This window comes from Castor canadensis, chromosome 16, assembly GCF_047511655.1.
Source record: "Castor canadensis chromosome 16, mCasCan1.hap1v2, whole genome shotgun sequence".
Taxonomy (NCBI): Eukaryota; Metazoa; Chordata; class Mammalia; order Rodentia; family Castoridae; genus Castor; species Castor canadensis.
In genome coordinates, this window is record NC_133401.1 from 68,949,131 (window position 1) to 68,966,385 (window position 17,255).

The 17,255-nt window shown below is 35.6% G+C and overlaps 1 protein-coding gene and 1 pseudogene across 1 annotated transcript; both read right to left on the reverse strand.

Moving 5' to 3' along the window:
- Positions 1-2,648: 2,648 nt before the first annotated feature.
- On the reverse strand, positions 2,649-3,574 carry LOC109679446 (transmembrane protein 263 pseudogene; annotated as a pseudogene).
- A 5,727-nt stretch (positions 3,575-9,301) lies between these two features.
- Positions 9,302-14,675, reverse strand: LOC109679442 (olfactory receptor 2Y1B-like). Its single transcript, XM_020154646.2, has 2 exons — positions 14,532-14,675; positions 9,302-10,240 (listed from the first exon to the last, which is right to left on the reverse strand). Exons 1-2 carry the CDS (start codon positions 14,673-14,675, stop codon positions 9,302-9,304), a joined length of 1,083 nt encoding a protein of 360 aa, XP_020010235.2.
- Positions 14,676-17,255: the final 2,580 nt, after the last annotated feature.

Here is a 17,255-nt window from a genome sequence, read left to right on the forward strand (position 1 = left end):
GAAGAGGAAACCCAACCAGTTCAATTTTTGCCTGTTATCTTCTTGTATTGTTTGCATTGACTGTGCTACCCCGAGAAGCAGACAGGAAGGAAAGATTGGAAAACTGGGTTTGCAAATGACCTTTGAGGCTCTTACCTGATACACAGATCTTTTGTGTACCAGCTTCTATCTGTGACCATACTTCTCCTGTTAAATTCTTTGGAAAGGGGAACTCACCACCTTCCAAATAGTCACTTATAATTTTGCATTGCTCCTCACCTTTGTAAAATATTTCTTATATCCAGCCCAATTAAGTCTCCCACAGCTGCCAATGTATTTGCCATAATATTTTTTACCACTGGAATCAGAAAATTCAGTTCCATCTTCCAAATAGTAGCCCTTCACAAATTGTCTTGATATTATAATCTCTTTTTTTTTTAAATGTCTCTGGAGTACAATTTTATGTATAAACATAATGCATGCATTTGTAGTGTTGAACTCTGAGTTTTTTTATTCTTTTTTTTCGCAGATCATAGAGCTTTATTAACAGATTCATGTGTTCTTTTTCCATCCCTTTAATACAAAAAACATTATTCAATTATTTTCATCTGACAGTTCACTAAGTACAGGATTCATAACGTCAACATTTTTAGATCTTTGAAGTGGGTCACACAAGTCTATTGTCATTGTGCCAAATACCTACTCCAAAATAAGCTGAATAACAGGTGCCTCCAGGTGTATACAACAACCATAGTTTCTTGAAGTGAACTAGTCCTGTGTAACAGGTGGAGTTGCTAATCTATGTAAATAAACTGGAAAGGACTCAGGTGTGCAGCTGTACATATCAAATAGCAAGTTCATTTCAGTAAGAACTTCTACAGCTAACTGTACACTTGTACAGCTCTCTGCTAGCCCTGCAAAAGCCCCTCTGAACAAAGTTGTAGTTTAGAATTTAAAACAATCTTGATGAGATAAAATGTACCAGAAGTGGCTTTTCTGTAGCAGAAATTAATTATAAGCCATTTTCCTCAAGCAATTTTAAAGACAAGCAGTGTTGAAAATAAATATGCAAACACATACTAGTCTACACATAGAAAAAAGCTCAAGTACAAAGCACAGCAGAGCCTATGACTAGAAGATAAATTAGAAATACAAAATAGTAATTAAGCAATAATTTCTTCTAAACAGGAAACAACTTCTCCAATACCATCATTGATCATTTAACATTTGCCTATTAATTGTGGAATTTAACATATAATCCCATTTGTTAATTAAGACATCTGACCAGATATATCAACAGATGTCTTAAATCACATGAAATAAATGACCATTTAATTATAAATGAACAGAATTCCTTAATGACTTTAAGTTTTGTTTAAGCAGAGAGGTTCACAACTTTTGTAGATTTGCTGAAAATCCCTGCTGATACTTAATGGAAGCATTTAAAAGTTATATTCTTATCTATCTGTTGATCCACAAAATTAACACAATACTCGTGGCTATAGATAAACATAAGCCTCAGGTGTTAGGGTGATCTGTTGAAGTTCCCAAGGACACTAAATTTTGACTTATTTACTGCAGGGCATCATCCCCTTTCTTCCTTCCTTCAAAGGAGCATAATGGAGACAAATTTCCATATTTAAGTGTACAGAAAATTAAGATTTTTTTCAGGCTTGAATCCTAACCCTTAGTTAAGAGGAATGCCAAATATATATGCCAGTAGTTAAATTTTCATGGAACAAAAAAAAATTCCAGCGAAGACATATTCTTTGAGAATGAGACATAATGACATATAACAAGACAGAACACATTTACCATCCATAATCAGAAACTTCAGTTTTCTGCCTGAATCTGGCTTGAAAAATGGTACAAAGTCTACAGCTGCTTTAAAGGACTAAAACTTAAAAGCCTAAAGAAGCCACTGAAAGCACTCACATGTATTTTATATTCAAAACTCACTACAAAGCCAATCATTTTATTCAATTTAAAAGTGCTCACATACTTTGTAGTGACTATAATCATATTTTTAAAAGGGAGTACTGCTGATGTAACTAAGACATTCTAAAGACAGAATAAATGTGAAGGATTCTTTTGGTAACTTGGATGTTTGGATAACTTTTTTATTTTTTATATTATTATCATGATGTTGTGCTGGGGGTACACTGAGGGTAATTCTTAAGAACTTAAAATTAGTATTTGTTCCTCCTTAATATGAAACTCTTTCAACATAGCATCTGACCAATTAAGAAATGTTCCTTAGGCACCGTGAGGTGTATTAACGATGGAGTGCAAACCAAAGTTGAAGTGTACAGTTCGATTTTAACTACTGCCACAACAGTTAGCAAGCACCATCTTACCCACTGATAACAAGAAATGCCTTTACCTCACTACTCCTGAGAGTCTTTCTTAATAGGGAAAGCACTTTCATAACCTTTAAAACAATCTATTGGTAGAATTCCATGAACTACACATATTTAAAATATTAGAAAAGATGTTTTCTTTTGTAAGGCATCTATGAATAAATGAATAGAATGCATATCTAACAAAAGATGGTTAACTGTGTCATAAAACAATTTTCTTTATAACTTCTTGAATTCCTGCTACTTTTGCCATCTTAAATAAGAAAAAACAAATGCCTTTTGGCCAACACAACTATGGTTATTAAAAAAAAAAACTAAGACATTTGAAACTATTAGGCACATCAAAGGTACAGTTTATGTATTCAAGATTCCCTTCATAAGGGGTGTATGAGTTAACCTGGCACACTGTACATCTGAAACTGTAAAGATCATCTACTAAATTCAATTTTCACATTTTTAGTCAAACTGAAAGACTTATAGTAAATATTTAACATACCATATCTTCAGTTACAGCTTAGTAAGTGTAACATTTACCAGATAAAAAGCTGGAACTTAAGTATGAGAAACCTTCACACACTGTGCTAGAATAGTCTCTTCTTTAGGTGAAAGCCACCAATACCTTCAACACAGCAGTTTAGAAGATAAGCATCCAAACAGGTGACGTGGTTGAGGTCCATAAGTTAGCAATCCAATGCCACTGGCATCACAATGCTGGGGAGAGAAAGTATACCTCCACATTTTAGTCAGATTTGCCTTTCTTCTTTCCTGTTAAGGGCACTTTGTTTACAACAGCAGACCCAACAGCTGTAACACCTCCAGCCACAGCAGACACGCCCCCTTTCACCAGCCCTATTCCCATGGAAGGCACAGTTGTAACAGCTGTTTTGGTCACCTCCAGGCTCTTTCCACCAATCCAAGCCACACCACCAATGGTGGCACCAATAGCTCCCTTTGTAACACTGAATATTCCTCCAGTCACACGGGACAACATGCCCGGCTGCTGCTGTGGATGATCTTTCATTGAACCCTCTGGTGGTTCATCACTAAGGTATGATGGCATTTCTTGTTGATTTTTATCTGCCTGATTCATGATCTCCACGGGGTCGGAGCCCGCGCCGGGGCGGAGGCAGCGACAGCACCGAGGAGGGCTGAGGTGGCCTGGGAGGCAGCGGCGGTGACACAGCCCTGGACAGCTGCGGGCTCCGGAGGATCCCCTCAAGGCTGGAGGTTCAAGACTCGGGCGTTGGCGCCCTCTGACTGCAGACGTGGCACCCGACGCGACCCCTCCACCGAGTTTTTTTGTTCTTAATTGTGGTGAAAAAAGGACCCCACATAGTATAAAATTTACCATATTAACAATTTTTAAGTACAGTTTTGTAGCATTAAGCATATTTCTATTGTTTTGAACACCCCCTTTATATAATATCAAACAATACTCCCTCAGCATCCTGATAGAATGTCCAAAAGGAAAATATATCTTATAGAGAATGAAAAGAGAATGGTTAATGGGTACAGTGGTACAGTTTGATAGGGAGAAAGACTTCCAATATTCTATAGCACAGTTGGATAACTACAGTTGACAACATTCTATTATATTTAAAAATAGCTAAAAGGGAATATTTTGAATGTTTTCAAATCAAAGAAATGATAAATGTTTGGGGTTAAGGACATGACAATTATTTGATCCTGTCATTACACATTGTATACATCTACTGAAATATCATGCTGTTATATTAGTTAAGTATATCCTATCTCAAAATATGCTGAATTTGGAGCTAGAATCACTTGAGGTAATGTAACTTCACAAAGGACCCTTCAGCCTACCTTTCCTTCATGCAGCAAGCCATAATAACTCTTTTGGGAAAGGTGACCTCCATCTATTCATATGGGAGAATAGTCTTAGTTACCAGAGACTAGTAATTGAGGCCATAATGAACCAGGATGAACTTATAGAAATCATCCTTACCTTAAACTAGCTTTTATACCCTTTTCTATATGTCTGTTAGTAATTCCTATAATTCACTACCCAATCTACAGATGCACTTTTCGTATTATTCCTTCATAAGTTTATTGTTTATCTAAAAACTTGACAAATACCTTGCTTTGGTAATTTTCTTTGGAACACACTCTTTTGTTAAGATTATATATACATATATAGTATTATATATTATATAATATATATAAAACATATATTTTACATATACATATATATATATATATATATAAAACATATCTTTTCTCTTGGTAATCACCTTACATGAATTTGGTTACTAAATCCAGCCACCTAAGAACTAAGAGGTGGTATCACAGAATCTCTACACCTCCTTTATAATATGTACAGTTGTCATATGTCCATTAAAAATTATAAAATATGACAATTATTTCTAAGAAAAGGCAAACATTTCTACCAATGTGTTTCTCAAAAATTTACAGTATTCCCTTTTCATGTTTATATCTTGAATCAAATTGGTGCAAAAGTATAACACAGAGACATATTATCCCTTGCAGATAATCTCTTATTTCAGCACCTAACTATATACACAAAATATTAATAAGTTGAGAGAAGAGATAGACTGTACTACAATAATAAGAGGAAATTTTAATACTCCACTTTCAGTAATGATAGATCATCCACACAGAATATCTATCAGGAAACATCAGCTTTAAAGTATACTTTAGACCAAATGGACCCAGGAGACATACACAGAACATTTTCTCCAACAGTGACAGAATATAAAACTTTTCTTTATCCATTCATTTGTTGATAGACATTTAGGTTGATCTCATATCTCAAATATTGGGAATAATGCTTCAAAAATGTTGGAGTGTAGATATCTATTGTACTAGTTTAATTTTCTTTGAGTACATTTCCAAGTAGAGGAATTGCTTGGTAATATGATATTTCTATTTTTAATTGTTACCACAATTGCTGTATGAATAGACATTCTTGCTAACATTGTGCAAGGGTTTCCGATTCTTCATATACTCTCCAACACTTGTTATATTTTAGGTTTTTAAGAATAACCATGTTCACAAATATGAGATCATACACCTCCTGTCTTTAATTTTCATTTCTCTGATGGTTAGTGTCAAATGATGAAATTGCCAAAAATTTAGTTTAAAAATTAGTTGGCTTTATTTTGCAATCCTTACAATTGTTAAAATTAGCTGATCAGAAGTGGTTGGTTTTATTAGCAGAAAAGGGCCAAACCAAGGAGAAACAAGAAAGGAAAAGGGAATTAGTCATTAAAAAATTATTCCTCTTGTATGACCGAAATTGAGATACAACTTTTGAAAAATAACTGATTGGGTTAAGGTCAGGTTATTTCAGGATAGCAGAGGGAACTTGTTATCATGATTAAAACTGGTGTTTGGGAAATTTAGTTTTTCTCAATATCCTCTAATATCTTAGAAGGATAATAATTGTTCCCTTACATTTTCTCCCTATTTTTCTAACATAATTTATTGAAGAGAGATCCACTTTCCATTGTGTTCTTGGTACATTTGTTAAAAATCAAGTTGATAATTTGTGGATTAATTGCTGAGCTCTCTATTCCATTTCATTGGTTAATAGGTCTCTTTTCATGCCAGCACCTTGTTGTTTACTTTAGATTTTAGTATGCTTTTAGAAAAGATGTTATTATTCTCTAGTTTCATAATTTTTATTAATGATTGCTTTGAATGTTCTAGGGCTTTTGTACAGAACCAGAATTCCATTGAAATTTGGTAGATATTGCATTAATCTGATGATTGCTTTGGATATTGTAGAAATTTTAATAATACATATCCTAACCCATGAATGTGGAATATCTTTTTATTTATCTGTTATTTTCTTTGAGTTTATAATTTCAATTGTTTATAGCTTTCTCTTTTCAAGTCTTTCATCTTTTTGGATGAATTTACTACTAAGCTTTTCTATTTCTTTTTTGGTTATTAGCGTTATTAGGATTTCTTTCTAATTTTTTCATAGAGTTTTTGTATTGTTTGTTATATAGAAATGTGATCTTTGCATATGGATTTTATATCCTGAGACTTTACTGAATTTGCTTATTAGTTCAAACATCTTTTTGGTAGTGTTGATCGGTTTCTTTTTATAAGACCATATTGTTTGCAAATATGAACAATTTAAGAATTTCATTCCCAATTTGGATGTCATTCATATCTTTCTTTGCCTATTTGACTTGGCTAGGCTATTTGGTATTATGCTGAATAGAAGTAGGTAGAGTTGACATTTTTACTACTGTTTGTGATTATATCCTATGACTATTTCTAAACCATTTCTAAAGTTTTTTTCCCTTGGGTAATATCCTATACAGTCTCTTTGGTCCTAAGTCTCCTTTTTTTCAATAGATAAGGTCCACTTTTTCATTCTTGCATCACCAATATTTATATTTCAAATCTAATTTGAAATGTTTAGCATACTAGTGGTAAAAAAGCAATGGCCATCAAATGGCAGCCATTTGGGCTTTAAAAGATAAAGGAGACAGGCACCAAGGTGAGAAGTCAGCCCTGACTCTCTCTCACATAGCAACCAATGGAAACTGGGATCACTCACTGGCTCTGGAATGGCTAAGAGGATCTGTGATCTCTGCTGACCAACTAGTCACTGCCATCCATGGGAAGGTTCAAGGAGACCCAAGGGGTGCAGGTTCCCACAAAGATGGCATCTGTCTTTGACAACCTGAATTGTAAAAGAAATGGCAATTGTGCACAATCGTACTAGTAGCCTCTTAAAATTGCTTGTCTACAGAATATGATTCCTTTAACATAATTGAAGACCAGTATTTGGTGCATGCCAGATTGAAGAATAATACATTAATTACAAATATTATTTTTTCTCTGTTCAAATAATTCTTTTACCTATTACATTATCTATTCTTACATATATGCTAGAATTATTTAGACTTGATATAAAAGGATAAAGAAGAAAAATTTGTTTTATGCAGACGTGACTACTGACTAATCAAATAAATATAAAATATGCATTCTCAGGTTCTGTTTAGGTAGATAAGATTTGGAATATGGCAGGTGATTCAAATCCTGATCTTATTGCCTGGGTAACTCAAAGTAAGTCATATAGAAAATAACCCAACCTTCAATCTCTTGGGCAGTCAAACTAATGAGGGAGCAACAGAGGGAATATAACTATATTTAATGTTGCAAGAATTAAGGGTGCCAATGTAGTTCATACTTTAGCATGGGTTTTGATCTATAGAAAGGGTGAAAGAAATAGAAACTATTATTACCACACACATTAGTTTTGTGAAGAGAAGATATGACCACTATCAAAAGAATATGTAACACAGAAGAGTCTAGAAAAACTGTGAAATACATTAAAGCTCACACTTGAATTCTCTTCCAACTACATTCTCTTCCAAACACTCTTCTCATATTAAGAATTGACTGTCAGAAATAGAGGACTGGCAGATTATGGTAGTAAACATTGGATTTAGGTTTACAGAAAATATCTCAGCTTCATCCCATATTTGCTGTGTGAACTTGGAAAAGTTACTGAAATACATTGAAACTTCTTTCAATCATGGATACTCAGGGATTATAACAAGAATAGCTCTCAGAATTAAGTCATGAGGATTTCAAAGATGATAAAAATAATGATTGTTGCCAGAATTAAAGACAATTCACTCAACATGAAACTTACTGAGACTATAAGAAGTCATTTATGAGGATATCTGCACTTTAATATGAAGCCATAATTTAAGTACATTAAAAGAAATGATAGTGGGTCTTTTGGTGACACACCAGTAATCCCAGTTACACATGATGCAGAGATCGAGGATTGTAGCTTGAGGCCAACCTGGACAAAAAAATGTTATTGAGAGCCTATCTCAAAAAACAAGCTGAGTGTGTTGGTTCAGGCCTATAATCCTAAATATGCAGGAGGTAAAGGTAGGATGATTATGGTTTAAGTCTGGCCCTGGACAAAAGCAAGACTCTACCTGAAAAGTAAACTAAAGCTAAGAGCCTAGAGCCATAGCTCCAACTTGCCTAGGAAACACAGTACCTTGGGTTCAAACTCTCTAAAGATAAATGACAGTGCTAGATTGTGAACACTCAACTGTCTCTTCACTCTAGCCTAACGCCCCTTGAATTTCTAATGTCTCCCACTGCAGTGACCACCCCCACATCTTTCTCTCTTTCCCACCCCCTCTCTCTTTTACCTGTGTTACTCTCTTTTATTTCCTCCTTTCATACATCAGTTCCTCTTGGCTCACTGTTCTTGTGCTAATGTCTTCTCAATTCTATTCTCTCTTGTATGAATACATCTTCTCCACAATGCATCATATCTGAGAGCCTTGGGGCAGCTGATATTTTGAGGCTTCCATTACCTAGTGCTATCCTAATGATTTTGTCATTTTAAATAAGTAAATGACAGAATATGTAAAACTTTACTTGCACCATGACATATGTCTGATCATGATCTCATAGTTTGATCTAACCATTGGATGGCTAGAATTAAAATAACTGCCAAAGAACTTAGAAGTAGGCCCTGAGTTGTAAGGGGCTACAGCTGGGGTCACAATTATTTAGAATACCAACAGTGAACTCCTGTCTTCTACATTAAGGCAAAGTGCGATCTATGTGGTACCACACTGGGAACCACTGACTTTGTACATGGTACATTTAATTAAGATTTCCCTCACTCTCAGAAATGACTAGAATATATCATTATTTTCCGCCTGTGTCCAGAACACACCCTCTTGCCAAGTGTATTCTTTTGGAAAGCTGTGATGTAAATCAACTCTTACTCCCCTGCACAGTGATCACTGACACTGAGATATAAAGCATCTCTAGCAATCCCCACTTCCAAAACCCAAAGAAAGACACTAAATCCTGAGGCCAACTGACATCTATTTACTGGTCATTAACACAACTCACAGAACAGGTTGGATTTAAAAATATGAAATATATGTCCAAAAATTTACTGGCCTTCCTTTTTTCTCCTACTCCGAGTCTCTGCCTTTGCCTAGTACCTTCCACAGAGCCCCCTTTACATCCTTGTTCCTCAGGGTATAAATCACAGGATTGAGCATGGGGGTGATTATAGTATAAAAAAGGGCAACAAACTTCCCCTTGCTCTCAGAATAACTGCCCTTGGGTTGTAAGTATGTGTAGATGGCTGAGCCATAAAACAAAGAAACCACCAAGAGATGGGACCCACAAGTTCCAAAAGCCTTTCTGTTCCTGACAACTGACTTGACCTTCAGCATGGCCCTGGCAATGTGTACAAAGAAGCCCAGAATTAGTGCTGCAGGTATAGCAACCATCATGACTCGTGCCACAAACATCTTGACTTCTATTCCTCTTGTGTCCACACAAGCCAGTTGAAGGAGCACAGGCATCTCACAGAAGAAGTGATTAAGGTGATGGCCACATAGAGGCCTAGCCGTCATGAGCCCTGTCTGACTCTGCGAGATCACAAGCCCTCCCAACCAGGAAGCAACAGCCAATGCCTGGCAGAGAAGGGGGTGCATAATGGTCATATATTGGAGTGGATGACACACAGCAGCATAGCGATCCAAGGCTATCACCACCAAGAGCACACACTCAGTTCCATCCAGGGAGAGGAATATGATGAGTTGGGCCACACACCTTCCATAGCTGATGGTCCTGTCAAGTCCAGAAAGATTAACCAGCAGCTGGGGCACAGTGCTGGTGGTGTAGCAGAGGTCCAAGAAGGAGAGGTGGCAGAGGAAGAAGTACATGGGCGTGTGCAGGCTCACATGAAGTCGGGAGAGAACAATGATGGTGGTGTTGCCAAACAGAGTTAAGGAGTAGAAAACTGAAATGAAAACAAATAGGGTAAGTTCCAGTTGGGGCCAATCTGAGAAGCCCACCAAAATGAAGCCCTCATCCAAACTGGTGTTGAATCTTCCCGTAGCCTTTCACCTGCACAAATAGCAACAGACAATTCAATGCCTCCTGTGACGAAAGTGAATTAAAATCTTATTACATAATTTTCACAAAATACTTCAAAATCATGGGTTTTGTTATCTTTTTCACTATTCTTTCATTCTGTGAGTCTTCTGTTTTTAATTCTGCTCTTCACCATAATAGAGGCCACTGGATCTTTGCTTGAACCCTAGTTCTGCTGCCTGTTTGTTCCATGATGTTAGCCAGGACATTCAACACTTTGGCTATGATGCTTTCTATTCTGAAAGTCATAGCATTGAGATTAGGACCCAAAAGCAGTAATGTGAAAACATTTTTAAAAAGATATTACATATAAAATGCAGCATTAATAGTCTATGCCGTTTTCTTTTTCTCCTTTTCTTAATCTGGAGAGAGGCTTTCTCAATGGATTAGAATCTTGAAATAACTATATGGAGGACCATATTTGGCCTCTGTGTGCTTGTCTGCTTCCTTCTGCTCAGTGCAGATGTTCAGCAACCCAGTCCAGGAATTCCTGTTCATGACCTGTCACCATCTGTCTCAAAGGGATGAGAAGAGTGTAGGTCCATACTGGGAAAACATTACCACAAATATGTTTCTGATCATGAGTCATAACGTCAAAGATACTCTTCCATTTTTCCTTCAGCTGGTACTGATCTATCCCTCATCATCTCTCCCAAGAAATAATGTTCCATTCTCTCTGACCCATTCTTCTTTGTGGAGCTTCTTTCTACCTTTTTTGGCACTGAAGTTCTTTTAAATATGTTTTTGTCCCTCTCTGATCTGTGAAATCCAAAGCAGTAGAGTACATCGTAAATATAAAAATAAATGTTATTCTCTTACTTTAGGGTATATAAGAGGTGATAAATTAATATTACTTTCCTCCATATTCTATGGGTGTTAAATTTCATTCAGTGAAACATTTGAATCTCTCTTCAAAAAATATGAAAATCTATTTTTAAGAAACCTGAAGATTATCCAAAACACTCTTTAATAAATTAAGGAACTGGGATAGACATAAAAAGTTGCCTATCTTTAAAGATTGATATTTGTGGTAAAATTCTCAACAGAATTACAAGAGTTTATGGTTTTCAGCATAAGATCTTTAATCTCTTTGGTTAAATATGTTCATGCACATTTTATTCCTTCTGATGATACTGTAAAAGGGAGAGTTTTCTTCAATTTCTTTTTGATAGTGGATTGACTTTTGAAATGCAATTCACTTTTGAATGAAATTTATATCTTGAAACTTTACTGATCTCAGAAATTTTTACAGTTTTTTTGTTGCTTTCAAGTCTTTAGAGTATTATGTTTATATAACCATGTCATAAAAAGTAATTCCACTTCCTTTTTTCTAAATTGATTACCTTTTAGTTCTTTCTTTTGAGGACTGGATATCCACATATAGAAGGAAGGAAATAGAATCTTATCCTACCCACACACAAGTACCTATTCAAATAAGTTAAGTTTTACTCAGAACAACTGGGAATGTAAAGTGACTAGACATAAACATAGGAGAATATGTTTTAACTGGATCTGGCAAAGATTTTTACCCATGACTCCAAAAGCATATGAACCAACAAGAGTGAACCCTAATAAAGTATGGACATTGGGTGGAAATGAGGTCTCCATGTAGGCTCATCAGTTGTAACAAATGTACCTCTCTGGTAGAGGGCATTGATAACTTAAAACACTATGCATGTGTGGGGGCAGAGAATAAACAAATCTCTGAACAATATTGTTGTGAATAAATTCTCTAAAGCTAACATTTATGTACAATTCTTGCTAACAAATATCTAAGTAGGAAAAGATTAAGGATAAATAAATATTTTCTAAGATACTTATTGATATAATTTATTAGTAGAAAACTTGCCTTGGAAGAAATATTGAAAGAATTTATTTGGAGAGAAGCATAATGTTATAGTTGATCAACCTGGATCTATATAAAGAATGGAAGACCATTAGAAAAAATAAGCATAAGTATAATAAAAGCTCTATTTTTCTTAGCCTTAATGGATTTAACAGAATACAGCTCAGAATAATCACAACAAAAATGTAAACAATGATTATGTATACTATGATTATAGCTTGATGAATGAAAAAAAGATACAAGTGGATTACTTTGTTAGTGTAAGATACTTATATCACCTTAGGGAGGGCAGTATATGGTTATGTGAATGGGGAAGATTAATTGTAAATGTGTATAGCAAACTCTCAGGCAACTCACTTTTAAAAGATTTAAGAAAAGTGGCAAAATTGACTAATATTGTAAGAAAGAAAAGAAAACTGAAATCAGTAAATTGATCTTTGCTAAACTGTGGAAGACAGACGTAAACATTGTTTTCTTTGGAAGGTTGGAATTTATTTAATATATTTTTCTTGTTTACTTTTTATGTTATTGTTTTCATATTTTTAGACCAGGTCTACTTTGTGCCCCGGCTGGTCTTGAACTCCAGATGATCCTCCTTCATCTTCCTGAATGCTGCAATTAAAGGGGTGAGCCACCACACCCAATTAAAGGTTTGTATGAATTGGGATAAAAATATAAACAGGACTCTGAGAAAGTATGCCAAAAAAAGAGAAAAAATACCAACAGAATCCTACCCTGTGATTAGCATGAATAATTTGGGGCAAATAATTCATTCCTTCTTAAGTTTGCCAAATTGGAAGATCATGTCAATGCTGCGATGCTGAATCAGTGATGCCACCCTTAATACCCTTGTGAACAACAGACAAAATTTGAATCATAGAGAAAAACGTGTACACATGTGGCTTAACAAATGCATTGGAGCTATTTTTGATTGATTGCCCAAGAACAGTGCATTCAGTTCTCTGAGGTTCACTTTACTTAGCTGTAAAACAAAAAATCATTGATTTGAGAAGCCTTTGTTAGAATTAAAGGTTTCTGACAGAGGTGGGCATGGTGGTGGACACATGTAATCCTAGCACTCAGGAGGCTCATGCAGGAGGTTTGTGAGGTCAAGGTCAGCCTGGGCTACATAAAGAGACCCTGCTCCCCCAAAAGCAATAGAAAAACAAAAAAAAAAAACACATACAAAAAATTTCAGTGCATGCTGGATGAATCATTGAGTGCCATCTCCACACTGGCACCATGCCTGGTACACATAAATTTTGTTTCCTGTGCAAGAGGAGAAAATGAACAAATCTGACTATTTCTCAGTTAATGGCACAAGAATTTTGACCATTTCTTTTCCATATTTTTACCAATAATCTATAATAGCATATAGAAGTACTCAGTGTATTTGCAATTGAACAAAAAGTTTCAAATTATAATTATGTGACATGTTAGAAACATAATCAAAGAGAATTTTCAACTGATGAAACAAGAAGCCCAATAAATAGACGCCAAAGTAAAAAAGAGATGATAAAAATAAACAAGGAAAATTGAAATTAGTTTAAAAAACTCTTTTGAACAAATATAGAACAGGATGGACAAAATTGCAACTTGACAGAGATTTGCTAAGAAACTAAAAGACATAGATGTCTTAAAGGTACATGGATCAAAACCTCAACACAAGTCAACAGTGCCTACAGGAGTGCTGAAGTTAACCAGATACAAGAGCAGACTGCATAAAAATCAAAAGAGGATACCTTGATGTCTACAGTTTAAAAACAAACCTGAAAACCATTTCCACCTAAAGTTTTGTGTCATCTGATGCATGATTCCCATTTACACAAAGCAAAACAAGAACATGGATAATAAATCCCATGCTTTACTTCCTTTATAAGAAAAGTCTTGTCCTTTTCTCCCCATTTCTCAGCTGCCTATTTCCATCTTTGTGGGAATTTCTCTATTTCAACGTTTAATCCATCAAAGACTATGCCTTCTGGAAATATGCAGTTCTCTAGTTCCACAACTAAAATAACATCAATAATTTGATGTACCTAGCACAGCTTTACAGTTTCATGCCCTAAAAAACGACTGGCACAGTAAAAAGCTTTATCAGTAATTAATTCCCTGACGCCTATAGCATTGACCCGCACCAGCTCTTAAACAGTTCCTTAGAAATCTGTGAAGCCTTTAGGCAGCTTCATTTATACTTACACACTGGCATGCTGAGGTGATCCTCCTTCCTTGGCATCTGATATTTTCTTCTGGAATCTGATGTGCAAAGGCTGTCTTAATGCTCTATAGTGTCTAGGTCAATGCTGTTATGAGCTGTTCTCCATCATATTGACTCTTTTTCTGCCTAACCAAGACTTTGACACCTGTATGATTACTTGTGATTACACGTTTGGAAGTGTGTTCTGCCTACTAACTCTCCCAGGTGTTACTGTTAATGGGCTGATCTGTGGAACCACAAACACCATACCCACTGCAAATATCACATTAATCAAATCTGTAACTGATGGCAGTGACTCCCTGTGTTCAGCACAGCTCACTTTGCTGAAGTTGCTCTGCATCACTCAGCAAACCATTGCTGCAGTGATGATACCTTCATACAACTTTTTCCACTCTAGCTATGGTCACTAGCTAGGATCTGACTCATGCCCATATTTGGTAATTACAAAAAGAAAATTTCTTTGGGAGTCATTTATATTCTTGAAAAGGAATTTCAGTTAACTCCTCACATGGACCCACATGTAGGTCTCAGATATATCCTACACATTATTCATAGTCCTACATCTCCTAACTCAGGGTGGCATTGACCCTGATCACACTGGTTCAAGGACAGGGCATCTATGAGCCTTCCTGTGGTGGAGCCACAATGCATGTGGGTTAGAGGGTGGGAAAGGTTTTATTAGGGGAACAAACAGAGTAAACACCAATATCCTTCAACTGACAATCCTCCAAAAAAAGGAAAATAATCATGGAATGGGTTCCATATTCCTCAAGGGAAAGTGAAAGCTTGAAAACATGCACATCTTTTTGTATTTCCTAAATCTTTTATTTTAATAAAAGGATGAAATAATGTGAGGCTGATAGAATTCATTCCTAATGACTCACAATTTCATTCAAAATATGAATAGACATGCACAGATCCTTCTACAACTTAATTCTGAAATAAAAGTATAGCACCAATAGTCTGCATTGGTGATAGAATACTGAGTAGCACACATGATTTTAGCTTTGGATTTGTATTACATTTTGTCTAAATACATAGAATCATAGGACAATAAAATTAATAAGGCACGTGTAAACATCCTGTATAAGAAACTGGTATTTCTAACTGAGATTTTTTTATTAGAGTAAAGAAATGGTTAAGGTCAAGTGTGACAGTGTATGTCCACGTTAAAGATCGGTTTTATAGAAAATGCAATTAACTTGCTTTGTTCTCCCAAATCCAAAATTCAGACAAACACCACAGGGCAGATTGTGATTGATGAAGAAGAAAACTTGAGTAAAGGATGAACTAGTTTAAAAATAGAATACTTGGAATGGAAGTCATGTTCCTATAATGTAATGTCAGATTCCTGCTAATTCAGTCTGAAGGATGATCTTTAGGGATTGTTGTAAAACACTTTCTTTGTTAGGTGAAAGATTTTGTTCAATGGCTTGGAACATTGTACACAGCCTAGACCTTCTTTACTTTTCTGATCTTAATTATACTTTAAAAATTGAATCCCTACCAAAAATTTCCTTGACATACAAAGCATTTTGATATTTTCATATTTGTTTTTCTGCATTACAAAGATCAGTGATTATCTATGCCCAACTCTTTCTGTATTTGTGTCTATGTGTATATGTACTATCTTTATAAATAATAAACTTGTTGTTCAGAATCTCATTTAACTGCATGTAGTACTACATTTTCCAACTGAATCAAATAATTTAATGATATTGTCTTACTTCAGTGGAACTATCATCAGGTCATAAAATTTAATCTTCTGTATGGGCATAGGAAGATGTTCCACTAATTCCTTCCCTATTTCTTTGTTCAACCATATATTCTTAAGTCAAATTTAGAAAACTTCCTTCCATTATGCCTGCAACTGTAGCTCACTTATTAGTATTAGTAAATTATCTACCGACTGAACCTAATGAGGCACCAAAACATCCTTCTACCTACCTCCATTAACATCTGTTCTACAGACTCAACCATTCTCCAGTCGGGATCTCATCACTTTCACAAGAGAAACAACACAGTATTTGATCTGATCCCACAGGTGTTTATGGTAGTCTGCAGGAGACTCTTTGAAATACTAACAACACCACATTCAAATTTTTAGAAGACCAAATAATCAGAGATTGATCGTCGTCAGCTTAGTGGACATTCAAAGACTGAATCAACAAATTGCTGTTTGTTTTCACTGTGACTCAGCATCCATGACATTGTCTCAATCTGGAATGTGTTTTTTCCTGTTGTCTATCCCACAGAAAACCCTTCTTAATTTATTTCACCAACTCTGACTATGCCTCTGTCCTTTGCCTCCTGGTTCTGATGTCTGCAATTTATTTTACATGTTAGAGCACTGGCATTACAAGTTTGAAGGGGATTCCAGAATGATTTTTAAGTCAAACCTCATGGTTTATATTTTTAGAAATTTGTTTCCCTAAATTTATGAACTTGGAGATGAAGACCTACGGGTGAGAATATTTTTGAAATGATGTTTTTAGAGTAGATAAAGGGAAGAACGTGATAAGGAATATATCAGTTATAAAATAGGTTTTTGCTTGAATTTAACATTTCTCTGTCCTCCAACTGGGAACCTACCACAATGGAGCCCAGTGCTAACTGCCTAGTGGAATATGTCTTGTTTTCTAGATTTGTACTGTGAAAGAAAAGTGGCTCAGCCAGTCAGCACTCACCTGGAGTTCAAGGAAAAAAAGTGCTTCTTTTCCCTCCCTCAATTCTGTTGACTTCAAGGGAGCTATGAGGACCACTGGAGACTGGTGGCATCTAGTGATATCTGAAAAAGACACTTTTTGGTTTGGTCCTGATCTCCCATAGTGGGAAGAGCTCAGATCAGAGCTCTTATCCTTTAGATGGCTGAGGTTTATAAACTTGGAGCTGCCAGCATCCCCTTCTTGGAAACTTTCTT

Excerpts from the sequence above, each read along its gene's own strand:
- LOC109679442 (XM_020154646.2), bottom strand. The coding sequence starts at position 14,675 with ATGCAGAGCAACTTCAGCAAAGTGAGCTGTGCTGAACACAGGGAGTCA. Across the intron at positions 10,241-14,531 it reads TAACAGTAACACCTGGGAGA|GCTACGGGAAGATTCAACAC; the intron begins GTTAGTAGGCAG and ends TGCAGGTGAAAG.